This window comes from Mobula birostris, chromosome 17, assembly GCF_030028105.1.
Source record: "Mobula birostris isolate sMobBir1 chromosome 17, sMobBir1.hap1, whole genome shotgun sequence".
In the NCBI taxonomy this organism is placed as follows: domain Eukaryota; kingdom Metazoa; phylum Chordata; class Chondrichthyes; order Myliobatiformes; family Myliobatidae; genus Mobula; species Mobula birostris.
The window spans coordinates 25,357,060-25,382,727 of NC_092386.1; the positions used below are offsets into that span (position 1 = coordinate 25,357,060).

A 25,668-nucleotide genomic window follows, 5' to 3' on the forward strand; every position below is an offset into this window, starting at 1 on the left:
CCAATGCTTTGTAGCTGTGCAACAATCTCAGTCTTCTCACTGGATCCCTGAGATCATGGAAGGTCAACATTCTGTTCTCTGGTGATGTCAGGTAGGGTGTCCGAAGAGCTTCTGGAAGTTGCAAAAATGTCAGGCAAAACAGCCTAGCAATGAAGATATTGCTGCAAATAACAAATTGATTGGAACATCACTTCCAGCAACGATGCTGGTAAAACCTACCATGAAAATTAGAAGGCATTATAAGTCTTAAGTACCTTGAAGCAATAGTCAATACCTATTTCCTCCAGCCAGTGACAAAAACTAATGAATATTTGGGAAACAGCAGTGAAGGGAAAGTGATATCCCTGAAGTTGTAGTGATGTCCACTATGCTTTGTGTTGTGAGGCAAACTTTTTTTCTTTTTAAATCTTTTTATTAATTTTCCAAAGTTATAAACAAAAATAACAATGTTAATACAGAGATTGGAATAATCTTATTATTAATAAGCATATACAGAAAAGATTTCAGATAACACAGGTATAATAGAATTCCAAACTCATGATGTAATTAATCATAGAGAAAAAAGAAATAAAAAGAAAAAAATACAAAGAAAAACCCCAAAAAGAAATTTAAAAAAGAACTAAATACTGACCCTCCAAAAAAAGCAAATGGAACAAAACAAGGCGAGACCATTATCTTAGATCAAACACATTCAATAATGTCAACTCCGCTCCTCTATTCATATATTTTAAGTTAATAAAATGGATTTGGAAAGGTCAAATTACATCATATGAAAATGTTGAATAAGTGAGGCAAACTTAAAGTACTTGAAGCGTACAAATTTAAGAGACTGATGTGTGTCTCGTATGATGAGCAAATTATTTGAGAAATTGAAGGGTTCAGTTAATGGAGCTGTGTGACAATCTTGAAGGTCATACACCTTTGCCAAAGATAAAGTAGAGGGCATCTCAGAAGAGTAAAGGAAAGGAGGTGGATGCAAATGGAGTTGGGAAGCTAACATAAAGGACCAGCTGGGACTCAAATAAAAAGTTAGTCAACCATAGACTGGAGTGAGGAAAGGTTGCTTTAGTGATAGTTGTCCAACAGTTGCAGTGTCTTCTGGACAAACCTCACAATGATCTTCCTGCTTCCGTGATTACACACATAGTAAAGGATACAATTATTTTAATGCAGTTATCCTTCACAGCCTGATTAGCTCAGTTAAAAATCAGCTTATAAGAACAAAACTGGTTAAAACAATAAAGAAATCCTTGTAATTTTATGACATCTTTCATGATGATCGGACAGTCTTTAAAAATGTTTGCATGAGATAGTCTTCCACTGCTGTAAATTGACCACCTCGAGGTACTGTGTCATTTTCTGTATGAATGGATTTACAGTGACTCTCATTCACAACAAACCACTGAAGCATTAAAAACAGCAATTCCTTCCTGTCTTCCAGGTATTTTATCCTAATGCTTTTTAAAAATAATGTATAAATTTGGGGCAAAATTTGATAGTTCTCTGTCATTATTTCTGATGGAGATGAAAGTGCATCTCCTAGCTTTGTATAGACTCGCTCTTTCCGAGACAAACAAACAAACAAACACACACACACACACACACACACACACACACACACCCTTCTCTCATCATGCAAAATTCCAGCGGCAAACCCATGCTTGTTCCTGACATTCAGATCTCACACCTGCCCACCTACCTGACCCCGAGGTTCAGCCCGCTCAGGTGGGCCAAGTTCCTGCCCTGGCCTTGAGCCGCACATAGGGTCCGCATTTCCAGCCCTAGGTTTAGTTTCACATCTGGTGTGAATTCCTGACCCCTGCCTCAGGCTGACCATCCGAGTCATAATCCCAAATCTGAGGTTCTTGCTCCACACCTGGAAGAGTATTGTGCCTTCCAGGTCTGGGAAGTATCTGAAGTGCTGTAAACATGAACACTTCCAAGAAAGGTTCCTGTGTGGTAACAACACCGGTCACTCCCTCCAACTGCAACAGGAAGAGTCATCACCAGGATCTTTCTCCACTCCAGAGGTTGACGGGCTGCTCCAGAATAACAGTGATCACAGTGTGGATTCTACAGGCACAGTGGAAGTTATCTGCACCACTGCTGGATCAGGGTAGAGAATATTTGTTCTTGTATTTTCCTTGTAGTTTAACTTTCTGATGTTTGCTTATATTTTTATATAATCACCTATATACCATGGATTCCAGTTAACTGGGGCCCAGTTAAGTGGCCAAAATCACTGATTTTTGAACACAAACACGTTGCAACTGACACTGTTCGCCTTAAGTACAGTGCAGTGTCTAACTGCCACAGAAGTACATGTGACAGGCGCTAGTTTAGCAGCATAGTGTCCCAACTAAACTACGGGAAACTTGGCTGTTTCTTTAAGAGTTGTTCCAAATATGCTGCTGCCCCATTTAACCAATGGTCCAATTAACCAGAATCCATTGTATATGCAGTTGTTCAGAGAATTTTCCAGCAATTACCATACAGTTGCTTCAGTGTTATTGAGAAGCTTCTTAGTTTTCTGCAGCTATTTTATAGATTAATTGCTATCATTAGAATTTTGTTATCTTTAGTTTGGGTATGAATTGAGCACAAATGATTTTACCTTTGTTTTTTCTTTGTTCTCTCAGCCCTTTCTTCGTTCATTCTATGTTCTTGTACCCTGTAAGTCCAATACAGTCAAAAGGCAATCGTGGAGCATGCTTGCGGCTTTGAATCAGAGGAGGTAGCAGGATGGGACAGCTCAGCTTGTTGAGATTAGGTATGGGGACAGCATCTTCTCTGGCTTTGGACTTAGTAATAACTTCAAGAAGGGGGCAAGGAAGCAAAAAGGAAATTATAGACCTGTTAGCTTGACATCGGTGGTTGGGAAGTTGTTGGAGTCGATTGTCAAGGATGAGGTTACAGAGTACCTGGAGGCATATGACAAGATAGGCAGAACTCAGCATGGATTCCTTAGAGGAAAATCCTGCCTGACAAACCTATTACAATTTTTTGAGGAAATTACAAATAGGCTAGACAAGGGAGATGCAGTGGATGTTGTATATTTGGATTTTCAGAAGGCCTTTGACAAGGTGCCACACATGAGGCTGCTTAACAAGACAAGAGCCCATGGAATTACAGGAAAGTTACATACGTGGATAGAGCGTTGGCTGATTGGCAAGAAACAGAGAGTGGGAATAAAGGGATCCTATTCTGGTTGGCTGCTGATTACCAGTGATGTTCCACAGGGGTCCGTGTAATGGCCGCTTATTTTTACGTTGTACATCAACGATTTGGATTATGGAATAGATGGCTTTGTGGCTAAGTTTGCTGATGATACGAAGATAGGTGGAGGGGCCGGTAGTGCTGAGGAAACAGAGAATCTGCAGAGAGATTTGGATAGATTGGAAGAATGGGCAGAGAAGTGGCAAATGAAGTACAATGTTGGAAAGTGTATGGTTATGCACTTTGACAGAAATAGTAAACGGGCAGACTATTATTTAAATGGGGAAAGAATTCAAAGTTCGGAGATGCAACGGGACTTGGGAGTCCTCGTACAGGATACCCTTAAGGTTAATCTCCAGGTTGAGTCAGTGGTGAAGAAGGCGAATGCAATGTTGGCATTCATTTCTAGAGGAATAGAGTATAGGAGCAGGGATGTGATGTTGAGGCTCTATAAGGTGCTGGGGAGACCTCACTAGGAGTACTGTGGGCAGATTTGGTCTCCTTATTTAAGAAAGGACGTGCTGACGTTGGAGAGGGTACAGAGAAGATTCACTAGAATGATTCTGGGAATGAGAGGGTTAAACATATGAGGAATGTTTGTCCGCTCTTGGACTGTATTCCTTGGAGTTTAGAAGAATGAGGAGAGACCTCATAGAAACATTTCGAATGTTGAAAGGCGTGGACAGAGTGGATGTGGCAAAGTTGTTTCCCATGATGGAGGAGTCTAATACAAGAGGGCATGACTTAAGGATTGAAGGGCACCCATTCAGAACAGAAATGCGAAGAAATTTTTTTAGTCAGAGGGTGGTGAATCTATGGAATTTGTTGCCATGGGCGGCATTGGAGGTCAAGTCATTGGGTGTATTTAAGGCAGAGATTGATAGGTATCTGAGTAGCCGAGGCATCAAGGGTTATGGTGAGAAGGCGGGGGAGTGGGACTAAATGGGAGAATGGATCAGCTTATGATAAAATGGCGGAGCAGACTTGATGGGCCGAATAGCCGACTTCTGCTCCTTTGTCTTATGGTCTAATAATGGCACCAGCTCCTCTCTGGGAACAGTGATTGAGAGGTGACTTTGCATGCCAGCTGCTGCTATCTCTGGTCATCCTGCAAGGCAGAGGACAATGATGTAAGGGTCAAGCCATGTGCTTTACTGGTTAATTGGAATGATTGGCATGTGAGATTTGCAGCAGAGTCAGCTTCTTGAGAGAGCCCTGATACACACAAGTATTAGGTAGAGGTGCTTATAGAAAGTGATGGTTGGTGACCGCCACTTGAATAGACTCTTGACTGTTGAAGAGTTGCAGGGTTTTGCTGCAGAAACAGGGAAGGAATGACAAAATACTTACATATCATCAGAACTTCTGCCTCGTCCGTTATCCTGGTTGCAGAGGGTCATTGGGTTGGAAGATGCTGTTGAAGAAACTTTGAATAGTCGCTGCAGTGTACTTGCTGAACTGTTGGAGTTGAAAGCAAAGTCTTCCCCCGTTTCCTAAGGTGCCGATTCCTGATTTGTGTTTTACAAGCGGTCAGAAGCCTTTGTTGAAAGGAGGCAAGCCATTTCTGCAGAGTACCTAGTTTGTGACCTGCTCTTTTTAATGCTCTCATTAAACTTTAGGTCAATAATGACTTTTAAAGGTCTAGAAGCAGTGTCTAACAGAACTTAGATTTTTTTTCCATGTTACATACATTAACTAAAAAATTGATACCCAATTGCATGATCCGTATGGTAATGATAATGAATTAGACAACACCTCTGCTGTCATATAAATGTGTCAGTGTATTCTATCACTCTGCCAACAACTTTCTCAGTGAAAATCAGACTCTTTGCTTCATGTAAAGCTCTGAGGAATTAATTCATTTGCATTACATGTTGATGCAGGACTTCGATGAGAACTAGAGCCAGTAATTGCTGCAATCTGCTGTAACTTCTCCATTAATCCCCTACCACTCTTGCCTGTAGGTCAGTCATCGCATCCCACGTGTGGCCGAAACAGATTGTGTGCAGTTGCTAGAGATGAAAGTTCCAAGAGTGACTGAGTGCTGAGGCTTTACAGGTTCTTGATGTAGTGGAAAATGAGCTTGGTTGAGTTACCATGGAACATTCCATTCCTTTGGACTGTCCTGTGCCACCTGTCACTCATAGAAGGATATCTTGTTCATGTAGTCAATCAAATTAGTCATGATGTGCCTGTGGGGAAAGGAGATAGTGGTTCCTATCAATCGTTCTCTAAGCACTCTGTAAAAATTACTTTGCAAAATACCTCATCAAGTGAGCACTGCAGCTTGCTTGATTGGGGTAAGAGGGAACTTCCCTGAGTGGGAGGCGGGTGGAATAAGTCAGTGTTAATTAACAGAAATGGGTTCCACTTGGGAAGAAACTCATTTCCAATTTGTTCGTTTTCCAGTTCTCTCCATATTTCTTATTCTCTGCTAATGAAATATGAATCCCATACCATATAGTACATGCTTCTGTACTTGAATGCCTCTCGTGTATGCTCCAAAAATTCTTGGAAACTAAATGTATTTCTATTATAATTGCCCCCTTTTTTTCTAGCAGGATACACATTTCCTGGGCTTTTTGGGCTTTTGTTTTATACCTCATAATTGCCCCACACATTTTCTGACTATGAGCTAATATCTACCAGTAAGAAGCCAAAAGCTAGGAATCAGTTTTGAAGACCAATTCATGTTTCAATTATTCATTTAGACCAACCAATATATGCACATCCACACATTCATTTACACTACTTTACGCACTATACCTAACATTTATTACACAAAATGTAATGTGCATTTTGTTTTTCTTTCAATCAATCCATTGGTCCCTCTCTCACTAATTCTGCTGCTACTTGTAGGCACTGCCGTGTACCGCCAAATGGTGTGAATGAGGCTGGGCGTTGCAAGTGGAGAGTGTAGGCAAAGTGCAGGCAACTTTATGTTTGGTCACTTACCTGCTGGAAGCTTCAGTCTTGTGACTGGGAGGAAGTCCTGTAGGAACCTATCACTGATGCCTAAGAAACAGTGCCAAGGATGTGGTAGAGTTGACACAGCAGATGGCAAATCCAAAGGATTTGTGCATCAAGGACTAGTTCCTACACCTGGCAGGTTGGGGAAACAAAGAAACAACTGTGTTTCTTCACCATATTTCATCAGAGTTCTGAACAGTCCATAAACTTTACTTTGCTATTCCTCTATTGCACTATTTATTTATTTCATTTCTTACTTATAACTTATATTAATTTCTTATGTTTTGCTCTTTACTTCTGCCACAAAACAACAAATTTCATGACATATGTCAGTAATAATAAAACCTGATTCTGATGTAGCCACACATTTCTGACTGAAAACAACCTTCAAGATCTGTTTATCAATAAGTTATCAAAAAGGTTTGCATTTCTAGATTTACCACAAGCATCTTAAAACATTTCATCCTGATTGTACACTGTCATTTTGGTTCTTGTAGTTTATGTTCTAACAATAATTCAATTTAATCAACAGCTACACGTAGTGTAGGATTATAGCAGTATGAAGTCACTCTTGTGGAATTGTTATTATGCATTTTGAGGATGGAGCAAATACACTCCCATGTGTAAAAATAATTATTTTGCCACTAAATTTCTTATGTTTTGATCATTTATAAATGCATTGGCTGATAATGAATTGTGCTTGAGCTTTTCATAGTCATTATTTAGGAATGCACCTTAATGTTTAATTGGCTGAACGTTGGGAAGCCTTTGTGATTACACTTTGGTGACCTATAGAACTATTGATGCTGTTTGACATTTTAAAGGTCATCCCTCCTTTAAATCTTTCTTCAAATGGATACACGCTCAATTTTATCAGTTGTTTAATATTCAGAAACATTAAACTCCAGGAATCAATACTGTGAACCTCCTTTGAACTCAAGGTGTGTTAAAATTCTCATTGAAGCAGAGTGGATCATGTAGGACATAATATTGTGGTCTGAAAAATAAGATTTAGAGGGCTAAAGTTGCATATTGCAGTTTGCAATCAAATTCTATCATTGTTGGTAATAATGCTTGATTTGTGTTGTTTGTAACGTTCTCATAGTCAGCTGTAATCAGCTTTGTGTATGAATGTTGACCTGTTTTTCTGCACTATGAAACCAAGACTGAAGCCAGCTCAAAGCTAGATGTTGGTCTAGTGAAGGGGTTCCCAACCTGGGGTTTACCGACCTCTTGGCTATTGGTAGGGGTCAATGGCATAAAAAAGGTAGGGAACCCTGGTCTAGTGATTGCTACTGAAAACTTCCATCAGGATGTGCAGTAAAGACAAGGTTAAGATTAATAGTGATAATCCCTGCAGATCATTTGGTACTTAGCGCAGGAAATGGAATGCCTGCTTTTCAGGTGTCGCCTGTTATTTCTAAGTTCTAAAATGGTGAATTTAAACATCACTGGGGTGACTTTGGGTAATGATTTGTGAGGGCAGTGAAAGTCTGCCAGAAATTTAAAGCATAAAACCATAAGATATAGGAACAGAATTAGGCCATTCAATCATGGCTGATTTATTATCCCTCTCAACCCCTTATTCCTCCCTTCTCTCTATAATCTTTGACTCCCTTACTAATCAAGAACACCTCAACCTCTGCTTTAAATAAAACCTCTGCTTTTAAGTATCCAACGACTTCACCTCCACAGCCATCTGTGGCAATGAATTCCACAGATTCACCATCTGGCTAAAGAAATTCCTCCTCATCTCTGTTCTCAAATTAGTATTCTTGTATTCTGAGGCTCGGCCCTTTGGTCCAAGACTCCCCTACTATTGGAAACATCCTTTCCACATTCACTCTATCTAGGCCTTTCAATATCCGATAGGTTTCAATAAAATCTTTTCATTCTTCTAAACACCAGTGAGCACAGGCCCAGGGCCACAAACACTCCTCATATGTTAACCAAATCATTCCTGGGATCATTCTTTCGAACCTCCTCTTGGCCCTCTCCAATTCCAGCACATCCTTCCTTAGATAAGGGGCGTAGAACTGTTCACACACTCCAAGTGCCTTCTGACCTATTGTTCATAAAGCTTCAGGTTCACATCCGGGCTTTTATATTCTAGGTGTCTTGAAATGAGTGTTAACATTGCAGTTAGCTTCCTTGCAACCAGCTCAACCTGCAAGTTATTCCTCAGAATGCTTCAGGTCATGGAATGATGACATTCAGTCTTTGTCATTGCTTGGCATTATGGCTACTATTGTACACCTCTCACTGAACAAAATTCTGCAGCTTGGAAAATTTCTTCCCCTCATTCTAACTAGTACTATCGACAGGGATCACAACTACCTGCAGGTTAGTTGCTGGCATATTTCTTCTGGGTGTTGATGTAACTTTCTATTATTTTGATGACAGGAAGTGGTGTGGAAATTTTGGCTTTTTCAAAGCTTTGTAGTCACTGTTTTATTTACAGGCATTCCCTGTGTGATGTGATCACACTCGCATCTCTAATTGACTGTCACTTGGCCACAATACAAAAAAAAAGAATTATCAACACAAGGTATGAACACAAGAGATTCTGTGGATGATGGAGATCTTGAGCAACACACACAAAGTGCTGGAGGAGCTCAGCCAGTCAGGTCTCAGCTATGGAGGGAAATACAGCGGACGTTCTGGGCTGAGGCCCTTCATCGGGTCCTGACTTGCTGAGCTCCTCCAGCATTTTGTGTGTGTTGAACACCATAAGATGATGCCTGTGAAACCAAGCTTAAGAATGAAATCATGGTGATTGCATACAGGCGTCAGACAATCATGTGATTATCTGATGAGAAATGATTCGGCCCACCAGACTTATGTAATGAAATGTCTCATTCTCGTATGAAGACATATTCACTTTAGAACCATTGATTCAGTCAGTTGCTATGACTGCAACACTATTGTTGGCCTCTTGTTCACTTCCCTCCTGCCTTTGTCTCTTAGCAGGAGATGCCTATCCTAGGAGACAACAGGGAAAATTGCTAGACTCATACGAAATAGCATTGTCAATTGTTAAGATAACAACAGATACTTAAGAATGGTTACAAGACAATAATTTTTCTGATGGATGAGTTACAGTAACTTTATAAATGGTGATGACTGCCGAAGTTTAAAGTAAAAGGGTCAATGCCTAAAGAGGGCAACCAAACACAGCATTAATGCACTGTAAGCGAAGTTGGACTCCCAACAATTCGGTAAGTCTTTTTTTCAAGACACACAAGGCAAAACTAACTGGGAAAATCGTGAAGGGTGATAAGAGAGAATCTGTACCAGTTTAAAGAAAGCACTTGGGGAAGTTTGACTCTGCTGATATCAGTTATTGGTAACTGAGGCATCTGTGAGTGGCCATAATTTTGGTAATAAAGAAACCAATGAGATTGCGAATGCTTTGGAATTTTGAGAGTTTTGGTGCAGAACTATTTAATTTCAATTTGGACGTAGAAGGAAATGGGTCTGGAAAGGGTTAGGAGATTTAGTAATATTGCTCGAAGTCAGAGATGGCATTCACCTCAACTAAGTTTAAGGGATTAGAAAGGCCACAAAAAATATGCAATATCACATACAGTATGATGGAATGAGGATGCAAAATTGGAGAAATTAGTCTTAGGTGAGTGGTGAATTGACAGGAAAGAGAGTGAATGGAAGTGAAATAGATATTAAAATTCACCAAGGAAAGAGAGGGGGTATCAATTGGAACCTTGGGATGGAGATTGTGAAATCTGCCTGGCAGAGAATTTTGTCGAGAGGTGAAGTCCTCAAGAAAACATGCAAGAAGAGTAGAGTGTGTGAATGAGCCATTAATTATGATAAGATGGGCACTGCCATCATAATAGTATGGGCAGAACTGTACAGTATGTGCAAGAGAACATGACATATGAAAGGTAAAAGGGCCAGGCTTGTATCCCAAGTACACAGACATCGGAGAGGTTGGATTCCTTCTGAATTTTTGTGGGTCTGCTGCCCTGGCAGATGTTCAGCGGAATTCCCCTTTACACGCATAAATGGGATTTCTGCCAAGGACGCAGTGACAGAACAGCATGAGTTTCAGGGACCATCTGGTAATGGGTATGGCTGAGAAAAGAAGGAAGCCATCGTAACAGTATCACAACAAAAGGGGGACCCATTAAAAAGGAGATGAGAGGAGAACAAGTGATGCTAAAATAATCCACACCTGCAAAGGGGAGCTTCTATTTTCACTTCTTGGAAGGAAAAAAAATCACAAGCTTGTTGTTCATAAATAAATCACTTTCATGTACGTAGAGACTGATATTCCACCTAGCCAACAGCACGAAGCAAAGTAATTTTAGATGTGTCTAAGGAAGGAAGTGCAGATCCCATTGAGGGAAGGAAACATTTTCATTCTCAGATCCAGTGAAGATGCTCCAATCTAGTTTGGAATATCAATGTGGAACCCATCTGTTAAGAGAGAAACTGCAGAGAGAGCAAACAGTAATACTGTTTTCTTATGCTCCTCAGAGCTCTGTGAGAATATTTGTGCACAGTTACCTTTTTCCTATATTCAAGTAGTTTGAATGCTTAAAAATAGTGGTAAGTTTTTTTATGATCACCATGATCGCCCACGCCATATGACGTGGTACATAATGATGATGATGAAGCATTGTATTTAATTTAATCTCTTTGCTGCTACATTTCCTGACTCCTTCCTTCCTTTTCCCCTCTCTTTGGTGCTCAGCATGGTGGCAAGCAGCTCTTAGTGAAGTAATTGTTTTACCTCAGATAGATCCTTAGTGTATAACTTTGAAATGGCAGTTCAAAAAGATCTGCCCTCTCACCTCTTGTCAGCAGCCACTCAACACCATTTTACCCAAGACCACTCAGTTATTTCATCACAATGAGCCATCCCGTCCAGCAAAGTACTTGTTGCTTCTGACATTTATTGAATTTTGATATCTGTCTATATTTGAGAATAAGTGCATACCCCAAACATAATCAAGTATATATACATTTATTGAAACAAGCATTTTAGTTCCTATCTATTTAATCCTAATGCAGGATTTAGATGCATCGACTAATGCTTTGCTTCCACAGATTCTGCCTGATCCGCTGAGTTCCTTCAGCAGCTTTCCTTTGCACTCCAGATTCCAGCTCCTGAAGTCTCTTGTTACTTCTCTCTCTTTCTATAATTTCAACGCACTATTATTTAAAGCTGCCAATTAATCATAATCAGTGAGCACAATTAAGCTCATGGAAATTAAGCTGTTAATTGTTTTTAATGCGGTAATCATTCCTTTAATGACAAAAATATCCAAATAATAGTTTCAGAACCAAAAGAAAAATCATCCTACTGATGTCCTCTGCCTTGGGATCAACAGGCAACCATATGTTGCAAGTTCTGATTGCTCACGAGGAGCTTCACTGTGCTCTGAAGTCCACAGTAAAGAACAAAATCATATTAACTAAAGGTTGAATCACATCCATCACAGTGCCCTGAAGCTGACTCTGAATAGTCAACAAAACCCCAGGATGGACACCTCCAGAGAGTTCAAAGTTCAAAGTACATTTATGTCACAATGTACAACCCTGAGATCCTTTTTCACATGGGCGTACGCAGTAAATCCAAGAAACACTGTAGAATTAACGTAAGGCTGCACCCAACAGGACAAACGACCAATGTGCAGAAGACAACAAACTGTACAAATACAAAAAAAAAAGAATAAGCAATGCACTTCAAAAACATGAGATGAAGACTCCTTGAACGTGAGTCCATGGGTTGTGGGAACAGTTCTGTGATGGGACGAGTGAAGTTGAGGGATAATAACTGTCCCTGAACCTGGTGGTGTGAGTTCTGATGCCCCCGTGCCTTCTTCCCGATGGCAGCAGTGAGAAGACAGCAAGGTCTGGGTGGTGGGGGTCCCTGGTGCTTTCCTGCGACAGCGCTCCATGTAGATGTGTGCTCACTGGTGGGGAGGGCTTTACCTGTGACGTATCTCTCCCAAAATAAACTTGGTCTGTAAGTTCAAAATTTTTAAGTACGTTTATTACCGAAGCGTATATACCATATACAAACTTGAGGTTCATCTTCTCGGCAGTAGTCACAAAACAAAGAAACACAACAGAATCCATGAAATGAACTCCACACAACAAAGACCATCCAAAGTGTGAAAAAAGAACGGATGACACAGAGAGCATGCACTGCAGGGTAATTGAAAGTGAGTCCATAGCCACAGAGCCAGTTCAGTGCTGAGACGAAAGCCAATGGCTGTAGGCCACAGCCTCTGTCAGTGCAGCACTGAGGTGAGTTAAACCTCACAGGGTAGTGAGCTGAGCACCGGTTCGTCCTTTGCCCTCAGCCTCGACGCCTTCATCTTTTTAAACTGGCTCAGTGCTTAAATCGGCTAGACATCGGTTTGTTTTCTGCTCCAGGGCCCAGGGCCTGCTGAGTCAATCCGGGCCAGACCCAGCTCCAGCAATGGCCGCCACAGCTGTAGCTGCATTCTCGGGTGTGCAGTTCAATGAATCTTTCCATCTTGGAAGGAAGTATGTGCTCTGTTCTGAGGGCGGATTCTTGAACCTGTAACTTTCTGACCAAGACATGAGACAGCCACCAACTGAGATTCAAAGCTGCCAAGGTTCTGCCAGAGTTCTGATTCAGATATGCATAAGTTCCCTTGAGTGTCTGCACATGCTCAGAAATTGCCACTGTCTCAGAATAACCAACTGTAAACTACAATTACCATGGATTTTCACCTTCTCGTGCCTTTTGTTTTCTTCTTTAAGAAAACAGCTTGTCAGGAATTCCTTAGAAACCAAGATTGTGGCAGAGAACTGAAGGATTGGAAATGTTTCGTTGATGTTCAAAAAGAATGTAAGGATAAACCAGCAACTGTGGCTGAATAATTTCAAATTCAGTGGCAGGGAAATTGCTGTATACAGTCAAGGGCAAAATTAATTGTCATGAAGATGTGTGCATTAACGAGTCAAGGTTGACATGCTTAATGAAAGGCAAATTATCGTTAAATAATCTGACAGCATTTGATAGGATAACAATAGAGGTTATGATGAGAGCGGAATTGTTGATGATGTGTGATGAATTTAACATAAGGTTTTTGATAAAGTAGCATATATTAACTTGTTTTCGGAATTGAAATTAATGGTGTTGATAGGCAGCACTGAAGTTCAAATTTCAAAATAAAATTTATTATCAGAGTACATATACGTCACCACATACAACCCTGAGATTAATTTTCCTGCGGGCATACTTGGCAAATCTATAAAACAGTAACTGTAAGCAGGATCTATGCGACAAACTGTGCAAATGCAAATATAAATAAACAGCAATAAATAACGAGTATGAAATAACATGAAATGAAGTCAGAAAAGTAGGTAGCGTAGTATTTTAAAAGTTTCTAATTTGTAAGTATCTAAAAAAATGGGATCTGGGCAAATTATACTTATTAGACAAGTGTTCAAAAGACATGAAACAGTTATCCAAGAATAAGTCATGAAAACATGTTATAGCCTTCATTTTCCATGCCAAAAAGGCTTGATTCATAACAGAGAGTTGGAAAAATTGAGATATAATAGGGCTTGATAAAATAAATCTGTTCAAACCAAAAATTTTACAAAATTGAAAACATATTTGTAATGTATATTTAGTTATTGGATTAACCATTTGTTTATTCAATTTAGAAAGAACAAAGGGAAGCGAAGTCCCTAAAATAGAAACCAATGAAAACCCTTGTACAGATTTACATTCAAGGTCTTGAGCATCAAAACTAAAACCACAAGGCTACTAAACAGCTTCATCTCACAGGCAGACAGACTGCTAAACAGCTGCTCTACCTGACTCTGCTTTGGACACTTTTAACTTGGACAATTATCACTTGATTTTAACTGACATGTGGCTGTTGTGTTTTACTATTTATTGTTATGTTTATTATTTAGTATTGCGTTTGTTATGTTATGATTGCACTGCTCCTGAGAAACGCTGTCTCATTCTGCCCTGCAGAGCTGATGTACGGTTAGAATGACAATAAAGTTTTTGAATCTTGAATCTTGAATCTTGTGGACTTGGAATTGTATCCAAATCCTGTGTCCAAAATATTAAATATCAGATATTAATTGCCCAGTAATAAAATCTTAAATTCAAATTAGAAACTTTTAAAATACTACGCTACCTACTTTTCTGACTTCAAATCCAACTGATATCACGGAAAAAATTTTAGGTTTAAACCCTTATCGGAAGGGTTTTATAGCAACTATTTATGATATGATTATGAAAATACAGCCAGGTATATCTGATAAAATTAAGAATGAATGGGAAAGGGAACTTCAACTTCTCTTACCTATAGAGAAATGGGAGAAAATTTTCCAGTTAGTTAACTTTTCCTCTATATGTGCTATACATGCGTTGATACAATTTAATGTGGTATATAGGGCCCACATGTCTAAAGATAAACTAGCTCGTTTTTACTCTCATATAAGTCCTGTCTGTGATAGATGTCAATCTGAGGTAGCTTCTTTGACTCATATGTTCTGGCCTTGCCCTCTTTTGGAAAAATATTGGAAATAACATGAAATGAAAGAGCATGAAATAACAAGATAAAGAGACCTTAAAGTGCGACCATCAGTTATGGGAACACCAGAAGTAGAATGAGTGTAGATATCCCCTTTTGTTCAAGAGCCTGATGGTTGAGCAGTAATAACTACTCTTGAACTTGGTGGTCTGAGTCCTGAGGCTCCTGTGCCTTCTACCTGAAGGCAATGGCAAGAAAAGGGCATGGCCTGGGTGGTGAGGATCTTTGATGATGGATGCTGCTCCTCTATGGCAGTGTTTCATGTAGATGAGCTCAATGGTTGGGAGGGTTTTACCCATGATGTACTGGGCTGAATCCACTACCTTTTGTAGGATTTTCCGTTCAAAGGCATTGGTGTTCCCATAACAGGCCATAATGCAGCCAGTCAGGTCACTTCCCACCACACATCTATAGAAGTTTCCCAAGGATTTTGATGACATGCCAAGTCTCTGCAGTCCGTTGAGGAAGTAGAGGTACTATCATGCTTTCTTTGCAATTATATTTATATGATGGGTGCAGAACAGGCCCTCTGAGATAGTGACACCCAGGAATTTAAAGTTACTGACCCTCACCACCGCTGAACCTCTGATGAGTGCTGGCTCATGGGCCTCCGGTTTCCCTCTCCTGAAGTCTACAATCAGTTCTTTGGTCTTATTGACATTGAGTGAGAGGTTGTTGTTATTACACCACTCAGCCAAGGGGCTGATTCATCACCCCCTTTGATACAGCCCACGGCAGTGACATCATCAGCAAACTTGTATATAGTGTTAGAGCTGTACTTGGCTGTAAAGTGAGTAGAGCAGAGGGCTAGGAACACAGCCCTGTGGTATTCCGGTACTGATGGAGATATTTTTGTCAGTCAGAACTGAATAGATAAGGTGGTGATTTCATAGGCATGTTCAAGGTATAAAAGGGATTGGACAATGCAAGTAAAGAGAAACTGTTCTTATTGGCTGAAAGGTCAGGGAGCCAGAGGGCGTGTGTTAAGAATGGTTGGGGAAACCCCCGTGGGTGACAGATGAAAAGTCCTTTTCACACAGCAAGTGAGCATGGAATACACCACCAGAGAGGGTGACAGGAGCAAAATCAGTCATCACTTTGTAAAATAACTGGGCTGATACTTTAGGGGATGTAAACTTAGGCCCCAGGGAAAGAGCCAGAGTATAGGATTGACTGATTTACTTTACACTAAGTTGGCATGATGGTCTCTGCAGTAAATACCACTGCACAATTCCTTGGCTCTAGAACCTTCTCATTTGGCTGAAAATTCTTAACTGGAAGGGAAAATGGATACAGCAGGTAAAGGAGACCTGTAACTATTGATTAGAGGCTGGTGAGGTGGGTACACAAAGTTTTGCTCAATTATATGTGATGACATTGAAAATGTTAATCCAAATCTGTAACAAAGAGAAGTGTGAATCCTCAACAGGAGCGGTCTGTAACTGTAAGGCTCTTGAGAAGCCTCCCTGTGACACAATATTTGTTTATCACAACTTGTTTTTGTACATTTTATTAAATTTTGGTATCTAATTACAAATTGCTGTAATGTCACCTTCCTAAGCCATATTAATTGGTTAATTGAGGGTAGTGATTTTGAAAAGAAAAGAATTAAAGAACGGGTCAGCAGAATACAGAACGCTGGGGAGCCCTAACCACAGGGCCGCAGGCCTCTTGATGTCAGACTGGTAGTGCAGGAGACGGTGAGTGGAGGCCTCTGGGTGCTTGCGGACATTGCAGACCACAACTGGAACACTAGAGACCAGAATGGAAATTGTTTATGCATGGGTAGAGAACTCATCTTTCTTATTTGAGCTTGCAAAGTTTGGTGGACGTCGTGCCTGGCTTCTGGTCAGCTTTGAGGGCATCATTTTTTTTATAAGTGAGCATTACACATTGCAGTCTATAGGCTAGTATTCTAGTGCAAGATTGGATGAACTAATGCTAATATTCCATATATAATTCAGCTAATATTGTCTATATTAATACTGATACTGACCATATTAATTCAAGCAGTTTTGAAATACTCTTTTTATTTCTTTCTTTTTATTTCTTGCTTGACCCGGCTGATGGCGTAGTGGCATCAGTGCCGGGCTTCGGGACGAAAGGTCCCGAGTTCGAATCCAGCCGGCTCCCCTGCACGCCTTCCATCCATGCTGGTTTACGAGCTGGTGAAGACAGTGGCAAACCACTGCTGTAACTTGGCTCGTACGTGGTTCCCCACTACGTCAGAGGCGTGGAGGGAAATTGTCCGCTAACCGGAGAAACTCCAGATGCGACGTACCTTTCCTCTTTTTTATTTTTCGCCTGATACCTTTGGGTTTAGCAAATACTCCAAATGTTGTGAAAAGAAATTGATTTCTTAGTTCATTAATTTTGCTAATCTTTTGGAGACATTGATACTATTGCAATCATGTGAAATATTTAAAAAACGTCTTCAGAACCAGGGTCCCCTTCCTTTTCCCTTTCTATTCTTCACTCTCCTTGATCAGATTCTTTCTTCTCCAACCCTTGACCTTTTCCACCCACTGGCTTCATCTATCACCCTCCAGCGAGTCTCCCTCCCTCCACCCACCTTTTCATTCAAGCATCTCCCCCCACTCCCTTCCCTTTCAGTCCTGAAGAAGGGTCATGGACTGTTTACTCTTTTCTATAGAGCTGCCTGACCTGCTCAGTTCCTCCAGGATTTTGTGTGTGTTGCTTTTGATTTCCAGCATCTGCAGAATCTCTTGTGTTTATGAATTTCTAGTATATTAACAAGCATTAATATTTTACTATTACCTTCCATGTACATTGAATTTATAGCTTTACCTGGTGACTCGGGCATTTATGGCTTTTGATGATTGCTCTGAATGTTAATTGTGTTTCCTTAGTTGATCTTATTTCAACAGAAGTTTAAAATTTTGCTTCAATAATGGAGGATGTAAATGACATAAAATACACAATCTCTCCAAAACTTCTATTACCAAATATTTATGAACCAGAAGGCTGAAATGTCTATATTCAGCCATTCCTTTTGGTTCATTTTAGTTCTGTCATATATATTTTTGTAACTTCTGTTGAACTACTATTATGGATCACATACACCATAATTCCACTATGATGTATATTTTCTTCGCTTGACTCAAGTTCACAATATCTCAAGTCAAATTTTGATTGAAATACTTAACTACATCATCGTTATCTCTTTTAAAAAGGCAGTGGTATAAATAAATACAAGGAACAAAGATCTTGTACTTTGCACGCAAAAGAAGTGAAACTACAATCAATTATGTAATGATGTTCTAATTGGTTTGCAGATATCACGACAGCCAGGATGTCACAAGCAATTTTCTTGGAGCAATGTGGCTTATATCTATCACCTTCCTTTCCATTGGGTACGGTGATATGGTGCCGCATACATATTGTGGGAAAGGAGTTTGCCTACTCACAGGGATTATGGTAAGTTCTGTACTTCAGTAACCCATTACAGTGACGTACTGAAAGGACAGTTGGTTATTGTTTTGGGAGTGGTGACAGGACCCATCCGGTTTCAGGTGGAAGGCAATTTATAATATGAGTATCATTATTACAAACATCGTAGGCTTTGAGACACAATCTGCTGAGTTACTGGCAGCAACACAGAGCAATAATAATTAAGATTGCTCGTAGGCAAGGAGAATTTCAGTTTTGGTCACAGCATTGTCCGGTGGGTCATTCAAGGAAGAGAAGATGACTCAGAGGGAATAAAGTAGACAACTGGTTTAACTCCGCAAAATACTCACCTGATTATGGAAGCAGGTGAAGTGCTTTGCTCCACCTTCAGGAAAACATTGCTATGAGAAAGCATCTCCCTTTGCTCGCATTCTCTGGCACTCCTAACAAAATGATTTGCACTGGTTACACAAACCATGTTTCCGTGAACTTACAGTAGCTGCCCTGGTTCCAACAATGATAGCTTTACAACTTGGAACTAGAGAAAAGAGGCCTCTGGTGTTGGTCCTGCATATTGTATGTTCTGCCTTTTATGATTAATTTCACTTTGGGTGTATTGTGTGGGTGGGGTTCTCAGATATGACCACTTCAGGACTGTTTCACTTCTTTCAAGAGGTATGAGTTTTGAGGGGACTTGCTCTACCTTGAGAGTGTATTTGGCTGCATGCGATTGATCTCAGAGCGTTTATCTTCATCTCATGTTGCTGCACCCTACAGGAAATTAAAACAGGTTCTAGGTCGCCAGAATTGACTTGTCCAAAGAGATCAAAGTCTTTCTGGTTCTGCACTGGACTGGGACCTGTGTTTGCTTTTAACCACTGCAGGGCCCGTCCCTTCCTTAGAGTACTGGCTGCCTCCCCACAGCCTAACCCACATTATCCAGGACTCCGACATTCCAGTAACACTGACACATTCCTTCTAATTCTCCCATCCGTGGAGTCAAAGGGATGATTAATGTTTTGGGCCAGGACTTTCTGTGATAAGTTCAGTTTGAATCTAATGTGTCAATAGACCAAGTTTGTGCTTTTCACTGGATTTCAGTATCAAAGCAGACAAAGAGGTGTTATTTTCACAGCTCAAGCACAATTTGTCAGCTACTTCTGGAATTCCATATTTTAATTACAAATTTGGCATTGTATCTATTTGCTGAATCATTTACAGTGATTGTAAATACCACTAGGTGTGGCATCATTTTGGCTGTAAATTATAATTGAAGATAAGGTATGTGATATGTCAGCATTGATGTCCTAAATAATGATGATTTGGTGATTCATTACTGTGCTGAAGTGTATTTTTATATACTTTTATATTTTTGTAGGTTTCAAGTCAGTAGCTATTTGAAGTATTGAAAATAAAATGACTCTTCTGCATTAGCCATGATTTTTTTCTAAAAATAGTCTATATCTGCTGACTTTTTAGCTTTAATGACTAGTTTTAAATGCCTTAAGACATTCTGTAATGTTGTACAGCTAAAAGCATCAAGATCTCATGAATGCATTTGACTGCATGCAAGGGAACTGAAATGCTTTAATTTATTCAACAAGGACAACGTTAGTGTCTTTTTTTATTTCATATTGTCTTTCATCGTACATATTCTCAATGATAAAAATGCACAATGTAAGCATCACTTTGCAATTTGCTATTTTTAATGATCAGCTCTATATTTTAATAATACTATTTTTAAGAAGGACAGCTGCCGATCCTTAACATAATTAGCATTGAAAAATGTAGAATCTGTGAAGGGAATTTTTTTGTCTTCCTGATCTAAGCAGAATTTAGTGGGGAAAGTTGAGCAGAGGGCTCACAAATCCAAACACTTAAACGGAAGGAGAATCAAGTGGCTCCAGAATGATCTCCTTTCTGATTTCCCTGAGAGAGGCTGGACGGACTGAAAGGTGAAGATAAAAGTCTGCCCTCGCTAGGCATAGTGTGGATAGAACTTCAAGCAAATTGTTATCAATTTCTTAACCAGAGTAGACTTTTCTCGGTATTATATCCAGATGATTTGTGCCCAGACAGAAAAAGAGACATGCTATTCCCACTCTATTGTACCATATATAAATAGTATGCTGTCCTTCAAAACAGGGTGTAGTAGAGTAATTGTTTGAACTACTTCATGCATTAGAATGAGGCAATTCAATTTTGAGAGGCATTGTACATGGCAACTGAGGAGATTAAATTCATTTGGATATTTTTTAAAGCTATTAGTAGTAACTATGAATTTACTGAATTGTTATAAAATCCAGTTGGTGACTAACACCACTTTATAAAAAAATAATTGCCATACTTATCCTGTCTGGCCCAGATATAAAGTCTACCTAGAACAATGTGGTTTCTCTTCACTGCTCTGCAGCAAGCCAATTAGCTCGTAGGCAGCCAGGGTGGGTAATGCTAACAAATGACTCCAAAATCTTATGAAGAAGTAAAATTTTATATTTATTTTGACAGATTTAAAAAAATATATAGTGAAAATTTTCAACTGTGGGAGCAAGGGTGCTCTTATATATCGGGCACAAAACACTCCCAAGTCAGATTGGCCAAGTACTCCCAACAGTTCTGCTGTTCTTGCACTAATTTCTATTTTGATTGCTTTTGCAATCTCAGTTGAGTTTGCTTGTGATGCATGTTGTGCTGATTTGTGTGTCGTTTTGTCCTGACATCGCAGGACAAGTAGAAACCAGGTCAAAGATCCCAAAGCAACTTTACAACTGGGTTCATAATTGTGGCCTGGATTCATTTCCTGTTTCTCAGAGGAAAGGATCACATGCCGGGCCACTGGCCTGTCACCCTGATCTCTTACTGCTCATTGACTACGTCCATGATGCACTTGCAATCGTGGTGGATGCAAAAACATTTTTAACTGAAATAACACCAGGAATTGATTATGTTTTTTAATTCTTTTTACTTATAGGGTGCTGGCTGCACTGCACTGGTTGTAGCTGTGGTTGCCCGAAAGCTGGAGCTTACCAAAGCAGAAAAACATGTGCATAATTTTATGATGGATACACAACTGTCAAAACGAGTAAGCCGTTGTTTTTCAAATTTAACCAAAATTTAGTGTTTCCATTAAAAGAATATTTCTTGTTGATCTGGTAGTGTTTGTGCAAGGGAGGGGTTGGGGGCTTTTGGGGTTTGTGAGTTTTGTTTCTTTTTCTTTTCCATGCGGGGGTGGGGGTGATGTCTTCTTTCAACTAATTTATCTTCCATGGTTTTTCTGTATTTCATGGCTATCTGAAGAAGGTAAATCTCAGAGTTGTATTTGACACAAATACTTTGATAGTAAAATGAACCCTTGACCTTTGAGTTCCAGCATATCAATGTATCAATGTCCATTGTCAAATGGGGGTGGGGGGAGGAAGTCAATTTGAAGAGATTGATGCCCTATTGATGCCTCTGTTTCGGTGTTTCTCATGCATTGGAATTCTGATTGTACTTTGTACAAGCAATTTCTGTCACCGTGCTGCATGTTTATTCACATAATTTAAATACAGTGAAGTAATCAGATTGGCAAGGAAAATGATGAACATTCTTTTAAGGAATGAAGTTGTATGGAGAGGGTGGTTTATAATTCCCTCTGTGCTGGGGCAGAGGGGGTAGTGAGGACCTTTTCAATTGGTTAGGAAACTGATTTATATCAGAAACCAGTCAATCCATTGCCTCTCCATTTTTCACATTAACGTGTACCTTTTTATTCAAAAGGCATAGTTGCTGTAGGTCGGAACGTGGTGTCTGTCAAATATTTTTGGGTGAGTGCATGCTTGGAAAGCTAACACTCTACCATGGTATAAAACATTCACATGCCACTAAGAGTCTTTACTGGTTTGAAAGATTTTAACTTGTAGCTTCACTAAAGGTGGGCAGACTGCAGGGACATGTGCTGTGAGATGCTCTTGACCAACTCTCTCTGTGTTATGGTGCCTAGATGCTTTCTGAATCTGTCATCCCTGGGGTTAAGCAGGGAGAAAAGTATAGCATGGGTGGTCAAGGATGGGAGGGAATGTGATGGAGTGACGAGGTGTGTAGTGACAGTAGTTGAGTCAGGCAAGGGCTCTGATTTTGCAGGACCAGGCATATATTGGAGCAATGGTCAAGGCTTCAAAAATGGCTTGGTCAGCACATTTCAGTTATAGAGAAGTGGCTTTGTTTGGGGTGCTCTAGTGCCTCATTGACTGCATCTTCATTGTTGTCATGAGCCAGACCTACTGGGAATCTTTTGTCCTTCATCTGCCAGCAACTTGGAGATCGAATAAACTGGAGAGGGAACATCAATGGTAGTTATCTGGGTGTCTCATGCAGATTTGGGAAAACATATTTGTGGTTACAAACCCACTGCATATTAGCAGAATGGAACCAGAACTCAATGAAGGAGATGGTGCTTTCTTCAAAGGAAAAAAAATCCTGTGCATGCTTTCCCAGATTGGATTCCTTTACCAAGTGGGGTTCAGAATTTTGTCATTGACCCTTTAGATTGATGAAAACTGCATGCTGCTCTGGGGTCTTGTACTCCATGCTTCCTTGAGCACCATCTGTCAGGCTCGGTACTCGCCAAAATACAGTCAAAGTACAAAATTCAAGTGTCCTTTCAGTGCGGTTGGCGTTATCCATGATGAAGCTGAAGCATATCACACCCTTTAGAAGGAAGCCTCTTGAAGGATTTCTGAGGAGCCGTCTGCCCATTACCCTGCTGGCCTTCAGGGTAGCAATGAAGATCCTCCATTTCTGGTGATGTTCAGGGCTTCTTTCATCGTGTCAGTATAGCTCAGTTTTCACTACTGTCTGTCATGCAGGCTGCAGGTAGAGACCCAGAAATACCATCACACTCAGATGCAGAAGGATTCTTCATTGCTGTTTCCATAACGGTTTTGTTTTACTAGTCAACTTTGTTAGCCCTGAGCTGGACTCCCAAACCTGGAGGATTGGTGGAGCACTCTTAGCCTGGCCTCAACTCTTTGACTTGTTTGGCATGGGTGACCCTACCAAGAGCCAAAGCATAAAGCCCTGACTCCAGCCGACATAGCTCTCCAGGTCATTGAGGCACACAGGCCTCCAAACCCTACAAAAAGGTTGTGGTCCTCTTGAAGGATCTGTGAGGAAGCAACTGCAAAGTCTTGTAGAAACCTGCAGAGTAGAAGTTGAAGGCTGTGGCCACTTTAACAGGAATAACCAGTGCGTGTCTCTCAGGGCCCACAACTCAGCACGAATAATTCAAGCATGTACTAATCTGTTACAGTGTGGGGTAGCAGCCTGAGCCTTCTGAGACATAGCAAGGAAATTGCTTTTCTCTAGTCCCTGTGCAGAGCAAGGTGCCCTGCAAACTGATGTTCTGGCTTGAGCTCCCCTGTTGTGCCAAGACCCTTTGTCAGGTCTCAACCCAAAACGTCAACTGTTTACTCTTTTTCATAGATGCTGCCTGACCTGCTGAGTTCCTACAACATTTTGTGTGTGTTGTGTGTAATAAGAAACAATACAACCTAAAACTGGCAACATGGAATGTAAGGACTCTCCTGGACTCGTATGGCATCTATGACAGACCTCACCGGAGAACGGCCTTGATCGTTGCTGAGCTGAGGCGCTACAACGTCAACGTTGCTGCCCTGATTGAGACCGGGCTCCTGGATGAAGGCTCTTTAACAGAGGAAGGGATGGGTTACACCTTCTTCTGGAAAGGTTCCCCCCCCCCCAGGTGGACAACATCTCCATGGAGTAGGATTGGCCATCAAGAACACCTTTCTACCAAGTCTGACAGAAACACCTGTTGGCATTAGTGAAAGACTAATGACCCTCCATATCCCCCTGGCAAAGAAACATTATGCCACGCTTCTCAGTGCCTATGCACCAACTTTGCCATCTGAGAACGAGGCCAAGGAATACTTTTATCAGACATTGGATGAAGCTCTTTGCTGGATCCCTAAGAATGATAAGATCCTTTTGCTTGGGAACTTCAACGCTAGGGTGGGACAGAACAACAGGATATGGAGTGGAGTGCTCGGTAGGCATGGTATTGGCAAGGTGGGTGCAAATGGCATGAGGCTACTTACTTTTTGCTCTTAGCGTAACCAACACCATCTTCCAGCAAAAGGCAAAATATAAAACCTCGTGGATGCACCCTCGCTCTAAATATTGGCACATGATCGACTTCATCATTGTGAGACATAGTGACATCAAGGATGTTCTCATCACCCGTGCCATGAGAGGTGCTGAGTGCTGGACTGACCACCATATGATTGTGGCCAAGCTCCATATGAAAGTGCGTCCCCCCTTGTGGCTGCAAAAACCCAATAAAAAGCGGCTAAATTGCAACTGCCTGAGAAACACAGAAGCAAAAAGTGAGTTTCAACGCATCCTAGCTGAGAAACTAAGGGAGTTGGAACCTTGTCTGAGCTCAGAAAATACCATGGAACAACAGTGGACCCATATCAGCTCTGCGCTCTCTGAGGCAGCAGCCCAATCCATCGGCCATGAGAGCAGGAACCACAAAGATTGGTTTGACAATAACTCAGACACCATCCACAACTTGCTTAAGGACATGCACAAAGTACACCAGGCAACTTTAGACAACCCTTCATCCACCACCATCAGGCAGCATTGGCAGGCAGCTTGGAGGAAAGTGCCAAAGGTAATACAGGCCATACAAAATGAGTGGTGGACTGAAAAGGCACATGAAATCCAGTCCTTTGCCAATAATAATGACATGCATAATTTTTACAATGCTGTCAAAACCACCTACGGCCCTATAAATCGATGCGTTACTCCCCTGAAAACAGCAGAAGGTCTAAAACTTCTGAAAAATCAGAAAACCATTCTGCTGAGGTGGGCTGAGCATTTTAACAGCCTGCTTAATCAGGACTCTGACGCAGACCCCACCATCCTGGACAAACTGCCTAAACTTCCTCCTATCCACGACCTCAGTCTACCACCAACCTTCCAGGAGGTTCTATCAGCTGTCCATTCCCTTAAGAACAAGAAGTCCCCGGCACTGACAATATCCCTGCTGAGTTACTGAAGAACGGAGGGTACATGTGTATGCACACCCTCTACCAGTACATCACCAAGGCCTAGACTGATGAGAACATCCCACAGCAATGGAGAAATGCAAACATCGTTGTCATTTATAAGAACAAAGATGACAAGGCCATCTGCGACAATATTAGGGGCATATCACTCCTTTCTATTGCTGGAAAGGTCCTGGCTAAGGTGATGCTTCAAAGACTCATCAGCAACATCACCAAGTCAGTGCTGCCTGAATCGCAGTGTGGATTTAGGAAGAACAGGAGCACGATCGACATGATCTTTACAGCCCGGCAGCAACATCAGGACCTGTTTATGGCCTTTGTCGACCTCTCCAAAGCATTCGACACTGTGCAAAGAGAGCTCTTATGGGATGTCCTCCGTAGGTTTGGCTGACCCAATAAATTTGTTAACATCCTCCACTAGTTCCAGGATGGGATGA

At 40.9% G+C, this 25,668-nt stretch overlaps 1 protein-coding gene across 1 annotated transcript in view; it reads left to right on the forward strand.

Annotated features, from left to right (window-relative positions):
- kcnn2 (potassium calcium-activated channel subfamily N member 2) overlaps positions 1–25,668 on the forward strand; it is a 123,900-nt gene that overhangs the window by 68,487 nt on the left and 29,745 nt on the right. Inside the window, exons 4-5 of the mRNA XM_072281069.1 lie at positions 18,044–18,185; positions 21,130–21,240. Coding sequence (XP_072137170.1) covers positions 18,044–18,185; positions 21,130–21,240 — 253 coding nt within the window. The remainder of the gene's footprint in view (positions 1–18,043; positions 18,186–21,129; positions 21,241–25,668) is intronic.